Source organism: Gopherus flavomarginatus, chromosome 4 (genome assembly GCF_025201925.1).
Source record: "Gopherus flavomarginatus isolate rGopFla2 chromosome 4, rGopFla2.mat.asm, whole genome shotgun sequence".
NCBI classification, from domain to species: domain Eukaryota; kingdom Metazoa; phylum Chordata; order Testudines; family Testudinidae; genus Gopherus; species Gopherus flavomarginatus.
In genome coordinates, this window is record NC_066620.1 from 91,155,168 (window position 1) to 91,181,325 (window position 26,158).

The 26,158-nt window shown below is 41.6% G+C and overlaps 1 protein-coding gene across 5 annotated transcripts in view; it reads left to right on the forward strand.

The window, feature by feature from the left end:
- Positions 1–26,158, forward strand: part of PDE10A (phosphodiesterase 10A) — a 601,549-nt gene that overhangs the window by 560,857 nt on the left and 14,534 nt on the right. For 4 of the 5 annotated variants that reach the window (XM_050949040.1, XM_050949037.1, XM_050949041.1 and 1 more), the window contains exons 15-19: positions 1,583–1,666; positions 5,105–5,255; positions 16,651–16,806; positions 22,007–22,179; positions 25,310–25,421. In XM_050949040.1, the coding sequence (XP_050804997.1) occupies positions 1,583–1,666; positions 5,105–5,255; positions 16,651–16,806; positions 22,007–22,179; positions 25,310–25,421 (676 nt within the window). The remainder of the gene's footprint in view (positions 1–1,582; positions 1,667–5,104; positions 5,256–16,650; positions 16,807–22,006; positions 22,180–25,309; positions 25,422–26,158) is intronic. The other variant, XM_050949038.1, reaches the window with a different exon arrangement.

Consider the following 26,158-nt stretch of genomic DNA (forward strand, 5'->3'; position numbering starts at 1 on the left):
TTTTGTCATTTCAGCAGCAGCAGCTATAACCTGTCTTTGGCTCATAAAAATACATTTTCCATGTACAACAAAGGGTTTGTGGAAACTGTTATCAAAGAAACATCCTAAAGCTATCAGGATTGATTTTTGAATTGCCTTGCACCTTGTTATATCTGTGCAAAATAAGTGTAACACAGATGTAAAATGTTACCTAATCAGAGTAGAAGCATTTTGCATCCGTTTTGCACGTGTAAATAACGATATATTTTGCACAGCAACAGTAAATCAAGCCCAAGGAATGTAGAGAAAAAAGATCTATTAATTAGGCTTTATTTGCATGGGATCTCTGCTATCTTAATCCTACCAGTCCTCCTGTAGTGAATGAGGCTTCCTGGGGAAACCAAGTAAGGAACACCTGACTTTCTGATCATATAAAAAGCAAACCACAAAAAATATGAAAATACAGAAGCTCAGTGATGCAAAGCGTTGAGCACTCTGGCTCCAGTCCAGCAAGGCATGCATGCATGTGCTTAAGTTTAACTGGGACTACTCATGATTAAAGTTAAACATGTGCTTAAGTGCTTTGCTTGTTGGAGTGCTCAGCAGTTTTCAGCATTAGGCGTTAATGTAGGATATTCTTTGCAGTATAATTTCTAATGCTTTGTTGAATGATATTATATAACCCACCTCCTAAACAAAGTTATTTTTACTTTTAAATATGGGCAGGCTTTCTTTCTGGCAACACAACCCCCCATTGTTCTAGAATCTGAACATAGGTAATCATTTTCCGAACAATTCATCTACCTTCAGATCTGACACACCTGCTGTGCTGTTCAGTGTATTGCAGACACTCTTAACATTTAGTTAGATTCAATGGGAAGTAAATAGAACATTTCAGCACAGCAGGTGCAATGAAAGGGGTTAATTAATAATGGACGACCATGCAGCTCTGCTATGCTGGCCTCCCAACACGAGCTGTGACTGTTGATCTGACGGGGGGGGGGGGGGGGGGGAACATCAACTAATGAAGCATAAAAATACAGTATTAAATCCATAAATTTTGACATTTTAATTTAGTTTCTATTAAGTAGAAAAAGCTCATTTTTTTTCTCCTACAAAAATGAAACCTGGTGGAAGTTGCATCCAGTTCTTGAAATAAGTAATTTTCAACCAGCCCTGAAAACACCAGTGAATTTCTCATTATATATGAGCCATCCTTACAGCTTTTTGTGGCAAAAGATTAATTTGAGTTTGAATACTTTTGAATGACATCATAACTCCCCTCATTATCCTAATTCAACAAAGAAGATTCTGGTAACTGTCTGACACATTCTTTAAACGATATAGTTCTCTTAAAAAGGGAGGATATTTCTATTAAGCAAATAGGGCCAGGTCCTTAGCTGATGTGAATCTGCATAGCTTCATTGAAGTTAGTGGAACTACACTAACTTGAACCAGCTGAGGATCTGGTCAACAACATCAATATAGTTCAGAAACAAGACTATGCTGCCAGGTGAGTATGTCATCGAGCTCTTTTTAGCCTAATTACAATAAGAATTAAAATATATTTGCTGCTGCTGAACTTAAATATTCTTTATGTCAGATACCACTTTGATATCGGTCCCTATGAGGATGTCTGGCCAGCCATTTTTGTCTACATGGTCCACCAGTCCTGTGGTGCAACCTGGTATGAATTATAAGTGTTTTTCATCACTATTATTTTGGTTCTGTGATTATTATTATTATTTTTTCTTAATATATATAGTAATGAAACTCCTCAGGCATGGATATTTTTTTTTTAGTAACATAGTACACCTCATCTACACAGGAATCTAGTAAGCAAATTGGATTTCCAGGCCCAGGTTTTGTTCCTCAGCTGGTAGGGCTGGGGATGTTGTGGGGTAAGTGAGTTCAGTTCCAAGTGAGGAAACTGTTCCTGTTGGACAACGGCCCTCTGAGTAAACAGCAGCATTGCTCAGTTCTGAATGGATATGCATCTGCTGCTGCTCAGTGAGAAGGATGATGACAGCTTTTTATATATGGAGATATTCCTATCTCATAGAGCTGGAAGGAACCTTGAAAGGTCATCAAGTCCAGACCCTTGCCTTCACTAGCAAGGCCACATACCACCCCTAAGAGATTTTTGCCCCAGATCCCTAAACGGCCCCCTCAAGGATTGAACTCACAACCCTGGGTTTAGCAGGCCAACGCTCAAACCACTGAGCTATCCTTGTCCCCCCCATAGTAACCTCTCAATAGTAAAGGAGAGCTAAGGTCCATCTACACAGGATTTCAAAATATAGCTGCTGAATTAGTTTAAAATATTATTTAAATAGTGTCTAAAAAGATATTATCTGTTACAACAGTGGACAAGAATAGAAGACATGAATGGCTATTCTGCCCCATTCCTGACCCTCTCTGCTCCCTTCTGCCTCCATGCTGCAAAGTGGATGAGCAGTAGCCCCTCCTAATTACAGCACCCTACTTCACAGCAAAATCATCTTGTTTCCAATGCCAAAAGTCTTTGGTTCCAGAGATAGGGGGTAAATTTACTTCTAAATTTCTTCTTCTAAATTTTGTTTTCCGAGGGGTTTCAATTTGTTGTGGAAAAAATTGCACCAAGTTGAAACTTTGCTTAGTGAGTCTCAGTCCACAGATATTTTTAAAAAATAAATAGATGTGAGAAAAAATATTTTCAGAGGAACACTGTCAAGATTGGGAGGCCTGGAATTTAACATCCTTCAACCCATCCAAATATATTTATTATTTTGACGTTTCATATATGTTTTTAAAATATATATAGAAAGAGAAAAAAGCTTCTTATCTCTCCAAATCAAAGTCTGCAACTGTCATAACATTGCATTCAGATGCTGAGGGTATTGAGGGTTAGAATTATGCCATTTGGCACAGTCTTGTATAAAGGTAGAGTGTAGCTGTTAAGCTGTCCACGGAGAGGGAGTGTAGTGAAAGAGCTGCAACTCCAGTAACAATTTCTTGCTTGCTCCCAGTGAGAAGTAATATACTGCTGCCCTCTAATGAGAGCACAGCAGTAGAGGGAATAGTTATATTCTCGGCTGAGGTATCCTGTCTGTGGTGGTTTTGCTTTTAGTGGTGATTGTCCTATACTTTAGTAGTTTCTGAAAGTAAGTAGTCACGGACAGATATTTGAACAGCATGGAAGTGATCGTTGTAATGTGTCTGTTCTGAGAAATATCCTATTTCAAAGAATATTTTTAACAAATGTTTGAAAATGTCTGACTGAAACCTCTGTAATTTAAAAAAATGAAGAAAAAACACCAAACATTTTGTGAAAGACAATATGCCTCTCGTTTTTTTCTGATGCAAGGCTAAAGTTCTGTAAATGTTCTGATAGTAAATAATAAGCACGAAGTACTATATTTTTCTGTCTAAATAGCTTCTTATAGTAAATGTGTTTACATTGTTACATGATAGGTCAGAGCCATTTAGCTCTGTTTTTTCAGCCCACATATACTGTAAAACCAGGACATTAATAATGCCACTATATTAGAGAGCAAGAGAACCAAAGAGAACTCACCCAGATGAGGTCAGACAGTCAATTCACACCAACTAAAAGGAAGGGATTTATGCTTAAAGTGTCCACGTCATCCTTAACTTTCCATGTTCAGCCATAATATTGCAGAACTCACCATGTGGTTGGTAATCATGCATATGACATACATTTCAATATCCAGGCATTTAAACTTGAGTGAAGTATTGTGTATGAAATGTAACTATTAATGAGGAACTATTATATAGAATCAAAGTTTTAGTTCTTCTTTGAGTGCTGGACCCTTTGTGTATTCCACACGCGCATGCGTACCTCTGAGTGGAATACAGATAGGGACCACACATCTCAAAGAACTTCTAGTTACAGTAAGTAACTGCCATTTCTTCTTTGGTCTCCATGTGTATTCCTCTCATGGGTATGCATGCCCACGTGTAATACCGGTAGGGACCATCTATCTTGAAGTAAGTAAGTAACCTCCATTTTTAGACACACAGTCAGTATCAGTATAGTAACTAGCTAATGTCATGTAGAAGAAATTATCATGCTACAGAACAACCCCCCAGTTCAAAGAAACTGTGATGATAGGTTGGAAGAATGGTCAGTTTGAAAGAGCACAGAATTGGAAATCAGGAGACTCGGGTTTAATTCAAAGACTTGGGTTCAACAGATTTACTGTGTGACCTTCGACAGGTCATGCAGGGCCTTTTGAAAATTTTACCTTTAAACTATTCTGTGCCTAAATTTCCATTGTGTAACAATGAGAATACTGCTTCCTGCTATCTTGCAGGAGTGTTATGTGGATAAAATCCATTAGTGATTGTGAGACATTCAGACACTTTTTTGACAGGGGCCACATAAATACACTGACAATCAGAAACGGTGATGCTGGTAGATATTTTTAATGCTGCGTGCTTATGCTTAATCACATAATGCTGATTTAGTAATCCTTTTTACTGCTACCCCCCTCCTCCAATTTCTTTTGACCACCAGTTTGTTTTAAGTAATTATGGTAGGTAAACAGGCTTACAGATAGGTTTCCTTAAATAAAATAGCCTCTCAAATTATCTGGATTGATACATGGATTATGTTCAGAGGACGTCAATTGTGGTTAGAGTGACAATAACCCAGTAAAAAAGCCAGTGAGACTCTTTCTGGACCCGCTGCATGTTCCAACAATTGGAATGGAGTCATAGACAAAAATGTATCAAAGAAGAAGAAAAGAGGAGAAATTGTTATGTTTTCTTGCCAAACATTGCCCACTTTAAGCTCATTATTTCTCTTGAAATTATTAGCAGTAGATATCTGTTTAAGGAAGCAACAGTCAGGGATTCTGAGGGTTTTTTGCAAATGAACTCTGAGAGTTACTTAGGAAGATTGACTGACGGCATTAGAACATGGCAGACCGAAATCAGACCACCACCTTGGATTATACTCTCACTATTGGAATCTAAATGTTTCATAATTCTAATAGGTCTTAGAAAGGGAACCAAATCATATATTTTTTGTTATAAAGAGTGGGTTATTTTTGGGTGAATTAGAATTATTGTCATTTTTTCCATTCTGTTTCTTCTCTCTCACCCATTTTTTTCTTTGAAGCTTTGAACTTGAAAAGCTATGTCGTTTTACTATGTCTGTAAAGAAGAATTATCGCCGTGTGCCCTACCACAACTGGAAGCATGCAATTACAGTCGCACATTGCATGTATGCCATACTTCAGAACAACCAAGGGCTTTTCACAGACCTGGAGGTAAGCATGGGGACCATAGTACTCTCATGAAATCTTGTAATTCGGACAGCAATATAATTCTGAGCTAGGAAGGAAGGTGTCAATTGTCCTGGAAATACATACAGTATCTTTCCTCTATTATTGTTTTGCTTTGAGTTTTTCTGTAAACTTATTCTCTGTGGGCTTCTCCATAAAATTTGGTCTTTATATACCCAAAGTGGTGTCCTCAAGATGGCACTCTCCCATACAGTGATTGCCATTAAAAAGTCAGCGTTTATCCATGCTTGCCACACAGTGTTGTCAGCAACACACAGCTATTCTAAATACAGGAAATAATGTGATATCTGGTGCTACTGTTTGGTAATTGTGTGTAAATGTTGACTTTCTAATGGCAAACTCTGTAAAAGATAGAAGCCCTTCTAGATTTTTTTAAAGCAAAGGAGTTCTTTCTCTAAGTTAAAGCTCGCTTTCTGTACAATTCAGATGTAGATCAGGATGGATAAAATTACCATCATAATGCTTACAGTCATGAAAAATGATCTTTAAGCCAAGTAAAATTAGAATTCTTACACAGCATGATGATGGTTGTTCAGAATTTTAATACTGTGCAAGAAATAATTTCCAGATCTGAAAGAACAAAATGTTTTTAGTTCAGCAATTGATTTAGCTGGAGTCCATGCCATATAAGATTTCAAAATGTATTTCTTAAATTGGGAGTTCTTCTTCAAGTGCTTGCTCATATCCATTCCAATTAGGTGTGCGCACGCCACGTGCACGTTCGTCGGAAGATTTTTACCCTAGCAACACCCGGCGGGTCGGCTGGGTGCCCCCTGGCGTGGCGCTGCTATGACACCGAATATATACCCCTGCCAACCCGTCTGCTCCTCAGTTCCTTCTTAAACCGCCCCTGTTGGTCGTTGGAACAGTGGAGCGCGGCTTAGCTGATCTCCACTTCCCTAGCTATTCACTCGTTCTAGTACTTATTGTGTATATAGTTTTATAGTTGTAGTTAATACTTTTATTAACCTTTTGTTAACGTAGTCAGTGTATATACTTCAGAGGGTTGGGGACTAGCCCCTTCCCCTCTCCTGGTGCCCAGGCCCATGCCTGATTCACCGGGCTTCAAACCGTGCTCGGCCTGCCTGTGGCCGATGCCAACGGGAGACCCCCATGACTCCTGCCTAAAGTGCCTGGAGGAATCCCATCTTACAGATAAGTGCCGGATTTGCAAGTCGTTTAAGCCGCAGACAAAAAAGGAGCGGGACTTTCATCTTAAGCAGCTCCTAATGGAGGGGGCCCTCACACCTCCGTCTTCGGCATCGAGTGCCACACAGTCCGCGCCGGGGAAAAGTGCCTCGTCGGCACCGGGCAGCGCCGGCACCGCCAAGATGCCCTGGCACCAGCCGTCACCGGCCCAGAAGCCAGCCCGGCACTGCTCCCTCTCCCCACGTGCCAAGAAGGTCAAAGCTCCTGCGGCTCCGATATCTACACCGCAGTCTGAGCATCAGCCAAAACCAAGTCACCCGGCACCAACAGCTGCTGCGGCATTGGCAATCTCTGCACCATTGATTCCGGCCATGCAAGAGCCATCAGGTCCCGTGCATGACAGCTCCCTGGCACACGCCTCAGTAGAGCTTATCGTTCCCACCACGCCAGAGACCTTTTGAACGGCGAGGGAACTCATTGCCGTAACAGAGACCACCCTGCCTCAACCCCCAGCGCCACCGGTGCGGGTTGTTGCATCAACAGGGAAGCCTGTCCTGGTCCAGCCACCTTCCATCAACGCCACAGGCAGGCACCACTCGAGATCGAGGTCTCGCCAGTGTTCCTGATCTCGCCGCCGGTCCCAATTTAGGTGCCGCTCGCAGTCCCAGTACCGATCTCCTTCTCGGTACCGGTCGTATTCACGGCACCGCTCAAGATCCCGCTCTGCGGACCGATACTCCAGATGGTGGTCCACCTCCTGGCACTGTTCACGCTGCAGCCGCTCTCACCATACAGCTTCACAATCCTGGTCGACCTCCCGGCACCGCGCTGGTCGCAGGTCCCGGTCAACCTCTCGGCACCGGTACGACTCCCGGTACCGTTCTCCAGTGCTGCGCGACGTACGGTACCCTGCATACAGGGCTCCTCCTCACGTGCTATCTGCTCTGACATGGCCATCACGGCACTCATCTGAGTCTTCGCACGCTGACAGCGCCGCATATGAGGATTCAGAATGGCAGAGCCGTGTCCTCCAGGAGGCTCAGGGCACGGAACAAGCGCCTCAGTGGTTCTTCTGGACACCTTGGGCATATCACCAGGCCCAAGGCGAACCCACGCTTCCATCTCGTTCCACCCCGTCGGAACATCGTGCACTAGAGGCCACTGTTAGCCGCCCTCCTCCAGCGGGTACAGACGATTCGGCTCTGGCTCTGGACCCTCAGGTGTTCCCGGACCCTGATGCTTCTCCGGAACAGGAGTCACTAAATGAGCCAACCGTGCCGGGTCTGTCGTCTTCCTCTTCACCAGACGAGGCAGTAGCCAGTACTTCGTCATCGGACCCACCCCCGATCGACCTCCGAGCCCACCAGGACCTTCTCCGGCAAGTCGCCTTAAATATCAACCTCCAGGTGGAGGAGGTCCCGGAGGTGGAAGACCCAGTCATAGACATACTGTCGGCGGATGCCCCAACTCGCGTGGCTCTGCCATTCATCCGTTCCATTCAAGCCAAAGCGGACACCATTTGGCAATCTCCGGCGTCTATACCTCCTACGGCCAGAGGCGTGGAAAGGAAATACATGGTACCCTCTAAAGGGTACGAATACTTATATACCCATCCTCCTCCATGCTCTCTGGTCGTTCAATCTGTGAATGAGAGAGAGCGCCATGGCCAGAAAGCCCCTACCCCAAAATCACGGGAGGCTAGAAGGATGGATCTATTGGAGGCGTAAAGTGTACTCCGCCAGAGGCCTTCAACTGCGGGTGGCTAACCAACAGGCCCTGCTCAGCAGGTATAATTATAATACCTGGCAATCGGTGGGTAAGTTCATTGAACTGGTCCCACAAGACTCCCGCCCAGAATTCCAGGCCCATCTGGAGGAAGGGAAGAAAGTGGCATTGACTTCCCTGCAGGCCTCACTCGACGCTGCTGATTCGACGGCCAGAACCGTGGCCTCGGGGATTACAATGCGGAGAATATCATGGTTGCAGATCTCAGGTCTACCTCCTGAACTGCAACACACTCTTCAGGACCTTCCGTTTGATGGACAGGGCCTTTTCTCTCAGAAAACAGACCCTAGACTCCAGAGTCTCAAAGATAATCGCATCATCATGCGTTCCCTCGGGCTGCATACTCTGCAAACCCAACGAAGGTCTTTCCGCACCCAGCCTCAGCACCCTTACCCCCCACACAGGCCACGACAAGACTTTAGCAGGAGGCGTGGTCGCGGGAACCGCAGACGGCAATTGGGTTCCCAAGGGGGCCAGAATAATGGTCCCGCCAAACCATCAGCAGGACCAAAACCGAACTTTTGAAGGTGCGCCCGAGAGCAGAGCACCAATCCTTCCCCAGGATCCCCCTCAGTTTTCCAACCGCCTTTCCTCCTTCCTCCCTGCGTGGGCCCAGTTAACCTCAGATCGTTGGGTCCTATGCATGGTTGAATTTGGATACCACCTCCAATTTATTTCGCCCCCTCTTTCCCCATCCCTCTTCAGGGACCCCTCTCACGAGCAATTCCTCTGGCAAGAGGTTCGTATGCTCCTCTTCATCAGAGCTATAGAGGAGGTGCCGGAGGAGTTCAGGGGCAAGGGATTTTACTCCCAGTATTTCCTAATCCCCAAGGCAAAAGGAGGTCTGCGACCCATCCTGGACCTGCGCAGTCTCAACGTCTTTCTGAAGAAGTTGAAGTTCCACATGGTGTCCCTGGGGACCATCATCCTGTCCTTGGATCCCGGAGACTGGTACGCTGCTCTCGATATGAAGGATGCATACTTTCACATCACCATTTACCCTCTGCACAGACGATGCCTACGGTTTATGGTGCACCATCAACATTTTCAATTTGCGGTCCTTCCGTTTGGCCTCTCCACCGCCCCGCGTGTGTTTACAAAGTGCATGGCTGTAGTGGCCGCCTTCCTCCGTCGTCGGCGAATACACGTCTTTCCTTACCTAGATGACTGGCTTATTCGCGGGACCTCCCGAGGCCCAAGTTACCAGGCATGTTGCCATCATCACGGACCTATTCGAGCGGTTGGGCCTGATGATCAATCTAGAGAAGTCTACTCTAGTGCCCACTCAAAGAATAGAATTCATTGGGGCCATTCTAGACTCCAAACTCGCAACAGCCTGCCTTCCACTACCCCGGTTTCGGACACTAGTTTTGGTCGTAGAAAGCCTTCAAACTTTTCCGATGACCTTGGCCTGCACCTGCCTCAGCCTTCTCGGTCACATGGCCGCGTGCACTTTTGTAACCAAGCACACTAAACTACGCCTGCGTCCCCTTCAAACCTGGCTTGCCTCAGTTTACCACCCAGGCATGGATGCCATAGACATGGTCGTCACCATTCCTCGAAGCATCTTAGGCTCCCTCAACTGGTGGCTAACACCTTCCCTGGTACGTGCAGTAATGCCGTTCCAACCGAGACAGCCCTCAGTATCCCTAACGACGGACGTGTCGTCTCTCGGCTGGAGGGCACACCTAGGCCATCGTCGCATGCAAGGCCTCTGGTCATCTCAAGAGCTAGTGTTGCACATAAACGTCCGGGAGCTGAGGACAGCCCTCCTCGCCTGTCAGACGTTCCAACATCATCTGCAGGGCTGTTGTGTTCTAGTACTCACGGACATCACAACAGCAATGCACTACATAAACAGAGAGGGACATGATCCTCCCCCCTTTGTCAGGAGGCGATCCAACTGTGGGAATTTTGTATAGCCCACTCTATAGACTTTGTAGCGTCCTTCTTCCCAGGGGTCCAGAACACTCTGGCAGACCATCTCAGCAGATCCTTTCTCTCCCATGAGTGGTCGCTTCACCCGGACATTGTACATTCCATCTTCCAGAAGTGGGATTTTCCCCACATAGACCTGTTCGCTTCCCGCAACAACAGGAAGTGTCAGAGGTTCTGCTCCTTCCGGGGTCTCGCCCCCGGCTCAGTATCGGACTCCTTCCTAATCTCTTGAGCGAACCGCCTGCTTTATGCCTTTCCACCCTTCCCGATGGTGCACAGGGTTCTCGTAAAGCTTCGCCGGGACAGAGCTTGACTGATCCTGATCGCCCCTGCGTGGCCCTGACAACACTGGTACACCATGTTGCTGGACCACTTGATAGCCAGCCTGATCCCCCTGCCCCTTCATCAGGATCTGATAACGCAGGACCACGGCAGGCTTCTCCACCCAGACCTGCAATCCCTCCATCTAACGGCGTGGCTCCTGCATGGTTAACCCAATCAGAATTACGCTGCTCTGCCCCGGTGCAAGAGATACTCCTGGGTAGCAGGAAACCTTCTACTCAGTCTACTTACTTAGCCAAGTGGAAATGGTTTTCTTGCTGGTGTCAAACGAGGGATGTCGCACCTACGGAGGTTCCCATCCCCACTATTTTGGACTGCCTCTGGTATCTTAAACAACAAGGTCTCGCTATCTCATCTTTGTGAGTGCACTTGGCGGCTATTTCTACTTTCCACCCCGGAGAAGGTGACTACTCCGTATTCTCCCACCCTATGGTCTCGAGGTTCCTCAAAGGCCTGGAGCGTCTATTTCCTCTGATATGATGCCCCGCCCCTTCCTGGGACTTCAGTTTAGTTCTGACGAGACTTACGTCCCCCCCATTCGAGCCATTGGCAACCTGCTCACTCCTATATTTGTCATGGAAAACAGCCTTCCTTGTAGCCATTACATCAGCTAGGAGAGTCTCTGAGCTTCGGGCTCTGATGGTGGACCCACCATACACGGTGTTCCACAAGGACAAGGTGCAGCTACACCCACATCCGGCATTCCTCCCTAAAGTAGTCTTGGCCTTTCATCTCAACCAGGACATATTCCTCCCGGTCTTCTTCCCCAAACCGCATACATCTCGTAGGGAGCAGCAATTACATTCGCTCGACGTCCGTAGGGCGCTCGCCTTCTATATTGACTGTACGAGGCCCTTCCGCAAAACGCCTCAACTCTTTGTTGCAGTGGCAGACCGGATGAAAGGCCAGCTCGTCTCTTCTCAGAGGATTTCGTCCTGGGTAACAGCGTGCATCTGGACTTGCTACGATCTAGCTCATGCCTCTCCAGGTCATATTACCGCACATTCTACCGGGGCCCAGGCCTCGTCGGCCGCCTTCTTAGCTCGAGTACCTATTCAGGAGATATGTCGAGCAGCTACAAGGTCTTTGGTACACAACTTTACTTCCCATTATGCCCTGGTGCAACAATCTAGAGACGATGCAGCTTTCGGCTTAGCAGTTTTGCATTCTGCAGTTTCTCACTCCGACCCCACCGCCTAGGTAAGGCTTGGGATTCACCTAATTGGAATGGATATGAGCAAGCACTCGAAGAAGAAAAGATGGTTGCTCACCTTTGTAACTGTTGTTCTTCGAGATGTGTTGCTCATATCCATTCCAAAACCCTCCCTCCTTCCCCACTGTTGGAGTAGCCGGCAAGAAGGAACAGAGGAGCAAACGGGTCGGCAGGGGTATATATTCGTTGCCATAGCGGCGCCACGCCAGGGGGCACCCAGCCGACCCGCCGGGTGTTGCTAGGGTAAAAATCTTCCGACGAACGTGCACATGGCGCGCGCACGCCTAATTGGAATGGATATGAGCAACACATCTCAAAGAACAACAGTTACAAAGGTGAGTAACCGTCTTTTCTTCCATTCTCAAGACAACAGTTCTAGGGTTCAGATTTACATGTGTGTATTGGATGGTGTGGGGATTTCTTGGATGAGGGGGGAGGTGGTTGGGTTTATTTATATATTTTCAACCTCTCAGAACTTTGACAAAAATGATTTGGTCTTAGAGAGAGATTCTTTGCCCAAAACACAACATTTCATTTGGGTGGTATTTCGGTAAACAACGTATAAAAGAAAAACTACATCCTGTTCTCTATGCTTGCAAAATTCCCATTTAAAGTCAGTGCATAGTATAATACTTTTTTTTTGCACAAATTTCACTATAAAATGCAGTGGTATTTCACAGGGTATCTTTTTCCCCCTGCTTCAGAGGATCATAAGCCTGGAAGGCACCCCCTGGGTCATTGGGTGCAGTCCCCTGCTATCGTAGGCAACTTGGTCATATAATCCCATTAATAAATTTATTAAACTCAATTTTAAATCTAGTTTGCTTGCTCCCACTTCTGCTACTGGGAGGCTGTTCCAAAATCTCACTTCTCTGATGGTTAGACACAGTCTTCTAATTTCCAGACTAAATTTATTCATGGCCAATGTATAACCATTTGTTCTTGTGCCAACATTGTCCTTTAGTTTAAATAGCTCTTCTCCCTCCCTAGTGCCTACCCCCAGATGTATTTACAGAGAGTAGTCATATCCCCTCTCAGTCTTCATTTTGCTAAACTAAACAAGCCAAACTCTTTCAGTCTTCTCTCGTAAGGTGGATCCACCATTCCCCTAATCCTCCTATTGGTCCTTCTCTGCACCTGTTCCAGTTTAAATTAATCTTTCTTCAACATGGGCAATCAGAATTGTACACTGTATTCCAAATGAGGTCTTACCAGTATCTTGTACAATGGCATTAATACTTCCCTATCTCTACTGGATACTTCTCGTGGGAGAAAGTACAGAGGGTGGATTCCAGTTTCCTTCCCTGAATGATTCAGCTCTTCCTCCGTTTGGTTACATTTCCTTGTTGGAGAGAAGCAGACCCTGCTGTCAGATATCAGCAGGTGCAAATTTATGTATTTTGATCACATCAGGCATAGAGATGGAAATTAACTTGAAAAAGTTATTATGGAAAGGAATGGTGGCAGGTCATTGCAGTAGGGGACGACCAGCAAGGAGATGTGTAGATGGTGTGCAGCAGATCCCTGGGAGGTCAGTGGCTGAGTGCTTGAAGTTAGCAATGGATCAAGAAGCCTTCCAAAAATTCTGCTAACAATATCACTAAGTTAGACATGAATAAATATATTTTACTTATCTCTACTAGAAATACCTTGTCTGTTACATTCTAGGATTGCCTTTGCCTTTTTCATTGCCCCATCACATTGATGTCTCATAGTCATCAAACAGTTGACTAATGCACACAGGTCTTTCTCCTCATCTGTTGTTTTCAATTGATGATTCCCCAGTTTAGAACAGAAATTCTTGCTGTTAGCTCCTAATTGCATGACTTGGCACTCTGTACTGTTAAATTTTATCTGATTTCTGTTACTGCAGTCCTCAAGGTCATCCAGTTCTTCTGGTATCACATTCTGATCCTCCTCTGGATTGACAATGCCTCCCAATTTTGTGTCATCAACAAATTGTATTAGTACTTCCTCCTTTTTGTGCCAAGGTCATTAATGAAAATGTTAAATACATTTTGTTCCAACACCAGTCCTTGAGAAACTCCACTAGTAACCTCCGTCCAGCTCAATAGTTCTTTAGGTGAATCTGTTATCTCCCCTTTAGCCAGTTCTTCATCCACCTTACAGTTCTTGTACTAATCCCCATTTTCTCCAGTTTAACTAATAATTTCCCATGTGATATCAATAAAAGGCTTTATTTAGCTCCAAGATATCAGTTAAAGAAAGATATCAGGTTAGTTTGACACAACCTACTTTTGGTAAACCCATGTTGTATTGTATCCCATTTTTCATTTGCCTCCACATCTTTAATGATTTTTCACCTCAGAATTTGTTCTAAAGCCTTACATACTATTGAGGTCGGACTAACAGGTCTTTAGTTGTCCAGATCACCTTTTTTCCCTTTCTTAAATATAGGTACTACTTTTACTGTTCTCCAGTCATATGGTACCACCCCAAATCTGACAGATTTATTAAAAATCTTTGCTACTAGACTTAAAATGTTTTGTGCTAATTCTTTTAATATTCTGGGATGGAGCTTAGCCAGTCACCTCAACATGAACATATGAAGCTGTTTGAGTTTAAATAAGACCATTTGCATTTGTTTACTCGCACCCATTTGCCATCCTGCCTTTGCCCCCATATTCTACATTAGCATCCTTACTGAAAATGGAGACAAAGTATTCCTCTAGCTCGGTGGTGCCCAACCTTTTCATCTGGCAGGCACCAGACGAAGGACCACTGCAGCGGTGGAGCACCCACCGAAATGCCGCCGAATTTCAGCGGCATTTCGACGGGAACACTTCTTGATGACGACACTTGTTGCCAACAACTGACGTCGCTGAGAGGTGTCCCCTCTGAAATTCTAGAGCGACGCCTCTCAATGATGTCACTTGTTGACAGCAAGCGGCGTCATCGAGAGGCGTCCCCACTGAAATGCCGCTGAAATTCGGCGGCATTTCGGCTGGTGCTCTCCCCGGGGCCAGGACGCGGGCGCATTAAGGGGACCACTGCTCTAGCTTTTGGGTCATAACTAGATAAATCTTAATCTCTACACTTCCTCACTGCAGAGTGGCTCCAGTTATTTTCTTGTTCTCTTTTTATTCATATGGCGTAATAATCTTTTAATATTTGTTTTAATTTCCTGTTAGCATAGGAAACAAAAGGTTCCGAATATCCTCAGTAGTCAGATTATATTCTATTCGATGCACAGATTCTCTCATCCTCTGTGTTTGGAAAGCACCTAGCACATGTAATAATAAAAATTGTCATCCTTCAAGACCTTCAGGGCTGGGGTAGAGTGTGGCATCACCTTACCAGTTGCTAACCAAGGCTGGTGGAGACCAGTGGATGTCTGGTATTGCAGGCAAGCTCCAGGATCCAGAGCTTTGGATCAGGGCTGCCCAGTGCGTAGACATAGAGCTCATGGTTGTTGCTAGTTGTGGGTGTCCTGGGCAGAGAGCTACAGTAGCAAGGCACTCAGAGTCCCAGGATAAAAGGTGACACAACTGTTCACCAGTCTGAATTGCACCCCAGAGCTTGACACTAGTGTTCTAGTTCAAATAAGGATTTTATTTACAAATTCTTATCAAATGCAATTTGTCTATATGGTAGAGAGCCTGCAATATAAAAATTTAATTCTGTGTACTATTGTGCAACTTGTATGGGAAAAATAATCTAAAACTAATTAGCATCCTTGTTTTGTCCTCCTGTAATTTAAGAACAGACAGACCAATTTAAAAAAAAATGCGATAAAAAAACAAAACAAGGTCAGCTTGTTATGTTGCTGTTAAATCCCATTAAATAAACAATGATTCCTTCCAGGCCACAGAATCTTTGGGCTGGATTCTCTCTAGTCTGCTAAATCCACTTTGCTCCTCTCTACTCCCAATTCTCTGCTGGTATAAGGTGGACCTTACATTACTGGCGTAAATGAGCTCTGCTTCTAGAAATAACCAGCTCCTCATGCCTCCTCCTTTAATGTGTCTGAGCAGAGCTCAGGCTGAGTGTAGAATGTAGCATTTTGTCTTCAGATGAAGTATAAATTCGTTGCTTTTCCCCACTCTCTCTTTGGACCATCACACACAGACACCTATACATACACACACATAAACACCTAACAAAAATGGGCCCAGTTGCCCGTCCTCTGCAATATGTAGGTGTATTCTTTAATTCTGCAAAGTCCCCCTCCTGGAGTTTCTTCCATATCCTTCCATTTGGAACAGGGTTTGCCTATTACTGAAGAAACAGTAGATTGACTCTCAGTAACTATCTGCATTGGCTTTTGGGCCTCTTGCTTCTCTCCTGGACTTCCCTAGCTTGTGAAAACTTTTCCCCCATAGTTCTTCTTTAAAGGGGGGTTCTCCAGCACAGAAGGGTTTCCACTATCCGACTAATACAGCCTCAACCTGTATTTAATTGTTTAGTAAATTGATAGACGGGTACTGGGTGGAATGATGTATGTTCCCTGACTCCTTCATCCTCCTCCCACACAGACTATTGGACCCCTCAGTGGATCTGGGGCCAGGTAGCTGATACACACACACACAAGTGAGAAGGTCAAGTTCAGTTCATGGATCTAATGAGAACAATTTGGCCAAATATGTTTACACTCTGTGTAACTTCTGTGATAAAAGAAAGCTATAGTCTGTGCATCTGGTGGACAACAACATAAAAGTTTAGAATACCAGGAAAACATGCTTTAAACAGGAAACTTGAAACAGTTATACTAATAAAATGGAAAAATTGAGAGCATCAAAAATCCATTGCATCAAAAATCCATGGACAAACTGCCATTTGGTTTCTTTTTAATTTATATATTGTAGTGTGACTCTACAATATTTAAAGAGATTAAAGTGAAATCTAGAGGCGAGGCAATGCATCTCTTCACTTCTTATATTTTCTTTGTGTTTGCCTCACACATTTCTTTAGCGAAAAGGTCTCCTAGTTGCGTGCTTGTGTCATGACCTGGATCACAGGGGTTACAGCAACAGCTACCTTCAGAAATTTGATCACCCTCTGGCAGCTCTTTATTCCACCTCGACTATGGAGCAACACCACTTCTCCCAGACAGTGTCCATTCTGCAGGTAGGATTACTGAATGCACTAGAGCTTAGAATCATTGTAGTGAATGTAGAAGACTCAGCATTTCTTAATAGCTACTTTTTAAGCATGTTTCATTTCATTACTAGATTTGCAGTGCTGGTTTAGAAAATAAAAATATGTGCAAGGGATGTGGCCATGTTTTATTACAGCAAGCCTGTATTCCACTATTGCCAAATCCGAAGTGTTAAAAAATCAGGAGTCAACCACTCCTTCCCCGCAAATCTTGAGATTTTCATAAAACCCCATAGATTTTAAAAAATAAAGAATTGAGGTTTTTTTAATTTGCTGTCTGGTTTCTGAGCCTTTGGGGTGCACTTGGGTCATGTTTTGATTCTTTTTTCTCTAGCTGTGAAAGCCTAGAAACTTACTTGTTTTTTAAATGAAAATTTCCCTGAGACTCCCATATTGTCAGATGATTCCAGCAGCTGATGCTTCAAGAAAGAGTAGGTCTACGCTGCACTCTGAAATGTGGTTGCAGCTCAGGTAGGCTTACGTTGTCTCTACGCACACTAGCATGGCTAAAATGGCAGGTAGATGCCATGGCATGGGCTAGCAATGCAAGTAGGTACCCTGGGTCCCCGGGGTGCTGGTCCAGCCCGCACTAAAGTCCCATCACTGCACCTGAACTGCTGTTTTTAGCCATTCTGGCACAGGTAAACAGATGTTGGATTACTGTGTAGACATACCTAAAATGACCAAATTTGAGACTTACAATAGAATCACAAGAATTGGTAACAGTGCTTTAGTGTTTTATTTCAGAGTTATAGTAATCTGCTGTAATAAATTCCTGGGAGAATTAAATGTGTGACTTTAAATGTGCATGCATCCTTTACCTAGGAGCAAACATATTTTTTGGCATGCATGGAAAAATGTACATAATAGTTTGATTGTTTTCATATGCTTTCTTCTTCTTCTTCTGTGATTTAAAAATAACTGTTTTAAATATTAAATTCTGTATGCCAGTGGGTCCATAATATGAAGTAGTGCCTTTGTGTGTTGAGTTAATACAAACCTACTAAGAGCGTGCTAACCGATTTCAGGAAAGTTAAACTTAGTGATAAGTATTTTGTCATTCATTAAAAATAAACTGCTGTTGAACTGGAAAGAGAGAGACGTCATAGCTACAAAAATAGCTCCTAGTCCTTTATGATTTCTGTGCTCACTGTTTTTCATTTTGGTGTGTACATTCCCTATACACACCCTTTTCATGATAATGTGTCTCTAATTCCTTGGTAACTTTTTTTTCTCTTCCTGGTATTTCAAGGACCAGGAAGAGAAATATTTATTTATTTTCTTAAATATCTTATCCGCTATTCATAAAAACATGTTTTCTGTATCACATTGATAAGCACATGATGTGATTCATATTTTTAGGAATCATATACGTGGAAACCTTTACAGAATGTAAGCCTTAACTCTTAATGTTCCTTCATTTAGGAGGGTGTAAATGAGTCCCTCAGTGTTAGTGTGGCATTAGATTTTTAATATTTGTTTTTCAAATGAGTTTATATACAGTGAGCAAGAAACTCAGTCCTATTAAGACTTCTTTGCTACTCTGGCGATGCGAAGCAAACTTAAATCAGTACTGTAATGGTCTATTTGAGGTTTCCTCTGCATGGTGGAATCCCTGAGTTTTGTACAGATCCACGATAGCTGCTCTTGTGCCACATCCTAGCCCTGGCAGTTGGGCACAGGGTGGTGTTTTGGGATATGGAACATGGCCAGAATGCTGCTTTGTATGCTGAAATACTGGCAGCCAAAATGGTCACTTGAGGACACTGGTGGCCAGTGTCACATAAAGCAGCCTTTAGGTTGCTCTGTTTTGCACTAGGGACTAGATGGCCCCAGGATCAGAGAACCTTCTTAGACTAGCACCAACCAGAGCTGAGGGATCTGGCCTTGTATGTCAGCAGTAAAAATAGTAATCGTAATAGTAAAAATGTTACATTAATTAGAACTTTATAGCTATTTGTTTCAACCATTGTAAACATAGATTTATGCCATACTTATTTTTAGGGCTGTCAAATGATTTTAAATCTCATGATTGTGATTTTTTTTAAACAGTTACGATTAATCACAGTTTTAATTGCACTGTTAAACAATAGAATACCAGTTGAAATTTATTATAAATATTTTTGGATATTTTTCTACTTTTTCAGATATTTTGATTTCAATTACAACACAGAATACAAAGTGTAGAGTGCTCACATATATTATTATTTATTATAAATAAGAAATGGGCAGAATTATCTCCCATAAATGTAAACAAACTTGTTTGTCTTGGCAATTGGCTGAACAAGAAGTAGGACTGAGTGGACTTGTAGGCTCTAAAGTTTTACATTGTTTTGTTTTTGAGTGCAGTTACGTAAAAAAAAATCTGCATTTGTAAGTTGCACTTTCATGATAAAGGGATTACATTACAGTTCTTGTATGAGATTAATTGAAAAATACTGTTTCTTTTGTTTATCTTAACAATGCAAACATTTGTAATAAAAAATAATATAAGTAAGCACTGTACACTTTTGTATTCTGTATTGTAATTGAAATCAATATATTTGAAATTATAGAAAAACATCCAAAATATTTATAATAATTTAAATTGGTATTCTATTATTGTTTAACAGTTTGATTAAAACTGTGGTTAATTGTGACTATATTTTTAAATCTAGTTAATTTGTTTTGCATTAATTTCTTGAGTTAACTATGATTAATTGACTGCCCTACTTATTTTGTATAAATATAGAGGATTCCAGTTACCAGTTTTAGCTGATCCTGGAAAGAATCAAATCTGATCATCAGACATGCATTTCACATAGTGTTCAGCAACATAACTGGCATACCCAAAGTGGCAGCTTCCATTAGTACATAAGAAAGCAGCCAGTTCTTGTAGGTTAATACTGTGTGCAGAAACAGTCAGAACCATCTGGTCATGTTAGTGTTCCTAATATTGTAACTTCTGAGGTCCTAAAAGGTGCCTACTGCACACCTTGTGGTGTTATGCCACTGCATAACCTTAGTAATAGAACATGGAGCATATTAATGGTAATCATGCAGCAAGAGTAGGGAAAACAATAAATGCCAAAAATCCAGACTAGGAGAACTCTGTTAAACACTGTCTGGCACTAGAGTGCTGACGATGGATTAAAATGAGTTTCTTGAAACATCCTTTACCACGACTTGGGACATTGTCAAAGGAACATTGAGACACAAATGGATTGTTTTTTCTTTTCATTATTCACAATAAATATGTTTGTCCAAGCAAAATGTTATAAAATAAAGCTCACATTCCTGGTGATGGGCAAAAACAAGCCTATTTTATTTGTACCAATACGAAATTGTTTTAGAACAACTTATCCTTAAGGATAATGCTTGACAAAAGGCAGGGAGACTTTTGGTTATGGTCTGCACAAGTGGCAATTAAATGTTGAAGCACATCCAAGTGTAATGTATTTTTAATGTTTTCTGTTTATATGCACCTTGATTTGGCTAGTTCATCCTTTTTCCTTCCTGCCCCCTCTGGGTTTTAGCAAGACCTTTAATTAATTGTTTCCAAAAGGAGAGAAACATTGGATAGTGCAGAGTTTTCTAACTATATGGTGTAGCTTTCACTAGCAGCCACCATATGTGGATATTGTTCATTACATATGGTTTAATGATAGCAAAAATGGAAAGGGCATGAAGCATGGCATGTTGCCATAGTCTCCACAGTGTAAGACATTATTCTCTCTAGTTCATAAGTCAGCTCATTCTTAAACAAAGATGCCTTTCCCTAAATATACACACATGAAAGTACTATACCTAATTTCATTTCGAAAGAGGAAATTGCATCAGCTAATGACAATTAATTACATTTTATTTAGGGCACTTTAATCAAATTGCAATAACCTGATTACAGTAACTAGATATTTCTTTGCTGGTATTAAATATTATGCATACACTGTGCACTATTAAAACACTCCTGTTATCTTCAGGAAGAAATCCCAAGCCAGTTTGCCAGGCTAGTGGCATCTCAGCACTCTGGATCAGGCTAGGAATCCCAGGCTCCCAAGCCAGCTGTAAGTGGGAGTGCTTTGTAGAATTGCTGGGAAACGTTTTGTTAAAATGTATTTCTGCCGAGTAATTTCTTCTATCTTCAGAGAGCTTTCTCCATTTAGAAGGAGAAAAGAGTGTTTGAATAACAAACAAACTCCAAACAAGCAAACATTGGCCTTGAGAAGTGCTGAGAACCATCAGCTCCAAGGCTGGAGGGGCACTCAGTACTTGATAGTAGGTACCCAGCACCTTCCAACATCAGGCCATATCTTTAGGGAAGGTTGCAGGGCTAGATCTTCAAAGTTAGATACATGTAAATATTTCAAGTGCCTAATTTGTGTTCAGTTCGGGTACTAAGGTGGGCAAATGCCCAGTTATCCACACATCTGACAATGTGAGAGCCCAAATCTTTGGTTTGAACTTGCACATGTGGTGTTTGTGTACATGTTAGACACATGCAGATATTTGTTCCTAATTTTTAAACTTTGTCCCACAATGTAAATTCATTTGTAAACTTTGGGGAAATGAAGAGTGCAAAAACCAATGGAGTGAAGATTTAAGATTCATGATAGAGATAATATGTTTGTTAAAGACTGTGGATTGGGCTAATCACGGTAGGATGTACTACAGCAAAAAAATAGGGATCTGTGAACGGAGTACTATGAGAGATGGTGTCTAATGCATGCATGTCTTTGAACCCTAAACACAGAGCAGCAATTCAGTCATAGCAACAGCTCCATGTTAACCTTTTAAAAAGAAAATATCAAAGCGCGTTTCATGCTGTTCATGTTTTCATTTATAAAATACAAAAATCCCTAGTGGGCTGTAAAACTTTTCTAAACTCATAAATAAATATAGGAATAAGAAGAACATAAGAATGGCCCTACTGGGTCAGACCAAAGGTCCATCTAGCCCAGTATCCTGTCTTCTGACAGTGGCCAATGCCAGTTGCCCCAGAGGTAATAAACAGAACAGGTAATCATCAAGTGATCCATCCCCTGTCGCTTATTGCTAGCTTCTGGCAAGCGGAGGCTAGGGACACCATTCCTGCCCATCCTGGCTAATAGCCATTGATGGACCTATCCTCCATGAATCATTTCAAAATTAGAGCTTGTGCTTTTTATTGGTTTTATTTTTTATTTTTTCATAGCTGGAAGGGCACAATATCTTCTCCAAACTGAGCTCCAGCGAGTACGAGCAGGTCCTGGAGATCATCCGCAAAGCCATCATTGCCACAGACCTTGCCCTGTACTTCGGAAACAGAAAACAGCTGGAAGAACTGCATCAGACAGGAGCCTTAAACCTTAAAAACCAAGCACATAGGTAAAGCAGACAAGCAAACGTTCATAACTTGAAGAGGAACCTTGTTTCTGGAAATGACAATAAAGAGGAATTAAGATGAGACTTTTTACCATGCACACGATATCTTGTTCTTTACACCAGTAGTTCTCAAACTTTTGTTCTGGTGACCCCTTTCACGTAGGAAGCCTCTGAGTGTGACCCTCCCCCATTATAAACTAAACACCCTTTTTTATATATTTAACACCATTATAAATGCTGGAGGCAAGCGGAGCTTGGAGTGGAGACAGACAGCTCGCAACACCCCCATGTAATAACCTCGTGACCCCCTGAGAGGTCCCAACCCCAAGTTTGAGAACCCCTGCTTTACATGGAGTAAGCTCTAAGACCAAATATATATGCACAAATATAGTATTCCAGATATAAAAAGGCACTTTAGAGTTTTCAGATACTTCATGTTTAAATCTATCACACTGACATTTCATAGCCTTCAAACTGTTCCTATTGAGGAGTTCATTGGTAACTCAGGCCCCAATTCTGCAAATTCTTAAACACGTGCTTAACTTTACACCTGACTCATTGACTTCAAGGGGATTATGTATATTTGTGAAATTATGCACACGCATAAGTGTTTGCAGGATCAGAGCCTAAATTCCTGATCCGACTCTAGTTAAAATCAATCAATCCTTTTAATGGTAATTACCTATTCATACAGTGAATATAAAAATACTTTTAGCCCTAGGATCTGATTCTCCTCCCATACCAGTGTAAATAATGAGTTGCTGCATTGACATCAGTAGAATTATACTGGTTGGAAATCCAGAGTTAGTGAGAGAAGATTTAGACCACAGAAACATCAGGTTTTATAATATACATTCACACTTGCATGCCTAAACAAAAACTAAGTGTTGTGACAGTGACAGTTGCACCAGGATTCACCTCATCTACCTAAATCCTTCAAAGCATGAAAATAAGAAATTAAGGGAAAAGTCTCCAATCTCTTTTGCCACTTTCACATAACCTACCCCACACTCTATAAGACATTTATTCTACCTCCAGCACATACTGAAAAGCAGTACATACCCCAGCTTCATCCAGCTTGGTCTGTCATGCCAAATCTTGATGGTGATCTCATACTCTCTTATATCAACAGACTGATACATCTGACTGCCACACAGTCCATTTACTCTGCTGCTTTAAGATTGCTGAGGTCACTATTAAGATTTTGCTTGACAGAGTGAGTTGGATGAAATCTATTACTTTTGGGTATGCAAAACACAGAGATTGTATGGGACGTTTTTTCATCCATGCCAAAATGAAAATCTGAGCACTACCACTACACTATATTAAAATATCCGGTATAGGGAAAAATGGACTCTTGTGCCAAGTACTTCAGAATTTGGTCAGCTGAAAGCAAAAGATCACAAGTACCTTTCAACATAACTAAACTCAGAAATATATACTCAAAGCAATTTTGCATTAACCTTTGAAATTTAAAACTTCTGGATAAAACAAAATAGGATAGATGCAGTTTTTTAATTATGTATTTTTAATCATGTATTGAGAGGATATAACAGAATGATCATTACTTATCTACAATATGAGCATGCAGCATTTTTGTGACATGTAAAATGCTGTTTAAATATTTTAGCCCCTACTTTCTCCTAGTATCTCAGATTCTAATCAGTTAACTCTCTCTGAATTGGTTTAGGGTAATTCAGGGTATTTAAATTATTCATCTTTTTGTGCTTTATAACATTTTAATTGTCATTAGCAATAATCATATTAAACATTTATGATATATATTTATCATAAATTCTCAATTCAAATGTGCAATTCCAATATATGTCCTTAATTACAAATACCTGTGAATTACCAAGGCCCAAATACCCATTTAAAAAAAAAAAACCTCACATATAAACGCATTCCACTCCTCCAAACCAAAACAGCACAGTCTGACAAACTTTTCAAAATGATTGTGTGTGTGTGAGAGAGTTTCCTGTAGAAAATTTCACCATTTGACCAGTTTTCATTCCCTTGGTATGTCTTACACTGGGGCAAAACTGGTGCTTGAATGGAAAACACTCTGGAACAAGCTTCCTGACCATGTAAAGAATAAATATATTTCCACCTTGGCTATTTTGGAGGGTTTCTTATAGCACCCATCACTGTAGTATCTTGAAGCTCAGGGAAGGCAACAAGTTCCTCTTTCGCCATTGCTTCCCAAGCCTACTCTGAGAACAACAAAAGTGGATTATCCTCCTGATGGCAACCCTGAGAATGTCCCAAGAATGGAAAAGTCCTTCTTAGGGCTTGGAAATTTACCAGAATAGCAATTCTGAAATAATTATTACAAAATAGATATTTTGGTAAATTTCCAAGAGTAGACATGCCATTATGTAAATTAATAGAAAATAAGCTCTGGGCAAAACTTACTCATACTAGAGTGGGCACATATATTACTGCTTAAAAATGAGAATACCTGACCACTGATATCCTTGAACTACTTAATGTTTATATCTCTGCATAAGTCTGAAAGATCTTCATTTTGCTCGTATTTCCTACATGTTATATGTATGGCACTAAATCTACCTTTATAATAAAAATACAGGCTATTAGCACAAACAAAATTCTAATTTACTACTAACACATGTTCAAAACAGACTAGATACAATACGATATTTAAAATACAAAGGGACATTTTAGTATGGTACCAAGTCAGATGATATAATTGCTTAAAAACTACAAAAATACAACAGGTATAAATCGCGGGACATAATTTTTCTCAAAAGTGGATAATGTATGCTTTAAATCAATTGTAACATGATCTTCCTTGAAACACTACATTTTATTTACACTTGCTTGGGTCAGCCATTTGACTCAAATTTTTCACTTGGCTGCTCTTGAATAGAGCCTTTTTTCAATAATACAAGCTACTGAACTGAACAAAAGTGATATGGTACTAATATGATTCATGTGATGAATTATCAATGAGCTAATATCAAAGGGGGATGGTGGAGTTATGTGGGAGGTATTTTGTAGAATTTGTACTTTTTTTTGTTGGGCATATATATGACAGGACACACACAAAGGTTCAAAACACAATAATATAAAGCTTTATCTAAATAACAAATTTCATATTCTTGTATTCTAGGGATCGTATGATTGGTCTGATGATGACAGCTTGTGATCTATGTTCTGTAACAAAGTTATGGCCAGTTACCAGATTGACAACTAATGATATATATGCAGAGTTCTGGGCTGAGGTATGTATATGTCTCTCACATTTGTTCTACATATGGAAAATGTCCAGATAAATGAGAAAAAGGAACACAACAGTAGGTTGATCTAGAACAATTTTCAACAGATTACTTACTAGGTGTGTCTTGAAATATATTCATTTATGCATGCAGATGTATTGTAAGCTCCCTGGAAAGCATTTGAGCAGCTAAATTAGTATGGGGGTTTGTCATCAACTTGCAAGCAAGAAGTATATTGTTTTCCCAAAATAAAAGATTTATATTTAGAAGGCATGTCATCATAATAGAAAGTGATTTAATGGGTAACAAGACAAAAGAGAAGAAAATCTATGTGATTTTCAGGTCAGTAGTGGAAGCTCTGTGAAATAGACCTAGCTGTTTGTGATGGTAGCCTTGTAATAAGCCACAGAGCTCCTTTTACAAAGACGATGTAATGAGAATCTATATATGGAACATAGTTGTACTTGTACAATTATGTCCTATGCTTAGATAAATGAGAACCCAAATACTGTTACGGGTAATTAAAAAAAAACAAGAAGGTAAAGGATGATTGATGAAGTGAATGTAAGGTGGTATTCAAAGAGCGTTGCATTGGATTTAGCTTTCTTTTGAAGAAAAGATTTTTAGAGCCTAAAGAGATTGATAATTTCCCTTTTAATAGCCAGTGGTTTAGATGAACAAAGATGAGAATATGGGCTACAAAACTAAAACCAGAACTATCCTACAATTCTTCAGTTTCAGAA